We start from the raw sequence: 2256 nt of genomic DNA on the forward strand, positions 1-2256 counted from the left end.
TCCTTGACTTTGTCAATGCTCCTCTGGGCCGCGGCCTTCCCGTAGACAAACCATTGAAGCCGCTCATCGCCGTTCCCACGACAGCCGGCACCGGCTCCGAGACGACTGGCACTGCCATCTTCGACCTTGTCTCCAAACGTGCAAAGACCGGTGTCGCCCACCGCAACCTCAAACCCACCCTTGGCATCTGTGACCCTCTCAACACGGCCACCATGCCCGCTGCCGTCAAGGCGTCTTCTGGTCTCGACGTGCTGTGTCACGCCCTCGAGTCCTGGACTGCGATTCCCTACACGGAGCGCACCCCCCGCCCCACGAACCCCATCAACCGCCCGGCCTATCAAGGCGCCAACCCTATCAGTGACGTCTTCTCCTTCCACGCCCTTCAGCGCACCGTCAAGTACCTGCCTCGTGCCGTCCGCAATCCCGACGATGCAGAGGCCCAGTCTGAGATGCTCCTCGCCGCTACCCTCGCCGGTGTTGGTTTCGGCAACGCTGGCGTCCATCTTTGCCACGGCATGTCCTACCCCCTCTCCGGCCAGAACCCGGCCAAGTACGTCCACGCCGGCTATGACGTGCCTCACCCCCTCATCCCCCACGGCGTCAGTGTCGCCGTCACAGCCCCTACTGTCTTCCGCTTCACGGGGCCCTCGAACCCCGAGCGCCACCTCGCTGCCGCAGAGGCCTTTGGCGTTGATGTCTCACGCGTCAGGAAGGAGGATGCTGGCGCCGTGCTCGGCGATGCGCTAGCCAAGTTCCTTGCCGATCTGGGTGATCAGCCCGCCGGCATCGGTGCGCTGGGATTCAAGAGCGAGGATATCGACGGGCTCGTCGAGGGCACGCTGCCGCAGAGGAGGGTGCTCATGCTTGCACCAGGATTAGAAGAGGATGTGGAGAGGGAGAGGGACCAGCTGAGGACTCTGTTTGAGAATGCCATGACGCACTAAGCTCAATTTTGTATCTGATCTTTAAGACCACATGGCTGGTCATGTCCTCATGACCGGGCTTCATCGCCATGGGCATATTTGAACGGTCCTGCAATTCTAAGTCACACCTATCTTGCCCATGCTGCATTGCTCAGTAGACGAGCGCTTAGATGCCCCTCAAGCTGATCAATCTTTTACTTTGATAGGTTTGAGTCCGTGTATCTCGGCACTGTTTGTCCTGAAGTCGGTGGCTCAATTTCACCTACAGCCTGTCCGGCTGCCGTTGTCGTCGGATGTGGAAAGACGGCTTTATACATACCTAGTCACGTGGGTGAAGTCCACTTGATTTATGACAATGCTGGGCAAGGTCGCCAACACATTAACGAACACTTCATTCTTGAGATGCGAAGGTGAACATACAAAGTCAGATAAGGCAGCGACTTCCATGATAAAAGCTTGTGTCAGGAACATTGGTACGCCTTCACTGGATGTCGCTTCCCAACGGTTTGTTATGAAGCTCTATCCACCATCACTTGACTGGGTGCCATCTGTCCCCGGGCAGCTGCTATGCTGAGGAACTGTCGAAAGGCTCTAACGGCAGTAGGGCCCTGCCTATGAGATCCTCTTACTATTTGACCGCCTGTCCTCTCCCTCTCCTTCCTCCTCCTCTTCTTCTTCTTCTGCTTCTTATTCCTTTATCCTCTTCTTCTTGTTTTATGGTTATCTTCTTATTCTTTTCTATTACTTTTTAACAAAGATGAATACTCAGAGGCGCGCAGAGAAGCGCGCCCTGCCCTTTATCCCCCCGCCCCCTCGCCCACGGCGCCCCCGGCACCACCGGCTGCCCCTACTCTCCCGCCCCGCCCAGCCCACCAACGTCGCGTCTTCCTCTACAAGTTAAAGTTTGCGACCTCTTTCCGCCGAGGAGTCCCATCGGCACCGACGTCAGCGGTAGTAGAAGCGGTCGCAGCCGCCGCTACCGCCGCCGAAGCAGCATGAGAAGCAGCAGCAGCAGCAGCAGCAGCAGCAGCAGCAGCAGCAGCAACAGTAGCAACAGTAGCAACAGTAGCAACAGTAGCAACAGTAGCAACAGTAGCAACAGTAGCAACAGTAGCAACAGTAGCAACAGTAGCAACAGTAGCAACAGTAGCAACAGTAGCAACAGTAGCAACAGCTATGGCAGGAGCAACATCTGCTGCTGTTGCAGCAGCAGCAGCAGTAACACCACCTCCTGCACCGCCGGCCCAGCCCCGCTCCGCTCCGCTCCTGGGCCCACCCCAGTGCTGTAGTAGGTATTTAAAAAGTCACTTTCATTTCATTTCATCTTCTTTAG

At 56.8% G+C, this 2256-nt stretch overlaps 1 protein-coding gene across 1 annotated transcript in view; it reads left to right on the forward strand.

The window, feature by feature from the left end:
• Positions 1-944, forward strand: part of VDBG_07926 (ethanolamine utilization protein eutG) — a gene marked incomplete at both ends in the record, with an annotated part of 1650 nt that extends 706 nt beyond the window's left edge. The window contains one exon of the mRNA XM_003001621.1: positions 85-944. Within this exon, the coding sequence (XP_003001667.1) occupies positions 85-944 (860 nt within the window). The remainder of the gene's footprint in view (positions 1-84) is intronic.
• Between the last annotated feature and the right edge of the window lie 1312 nt (positions 945-2256).

The sequence above is a fragment of the Verticillium alfalfae genome, genomic scaffold, assembly GCF_000150825.1.
Source record: "Verticillium alfalfae VaMs.102 supercont1.11 genomic scaffold, whole genome shotgun sequence".
Classification (NCBI taxonomy): domain Eukaryota; kingdom Fungi; phylum Ascomycota; class Sordariomycetes; order Glomerellales; family Plectosphaerellaceae; genus Verticillium; species Verticillium alfalfae.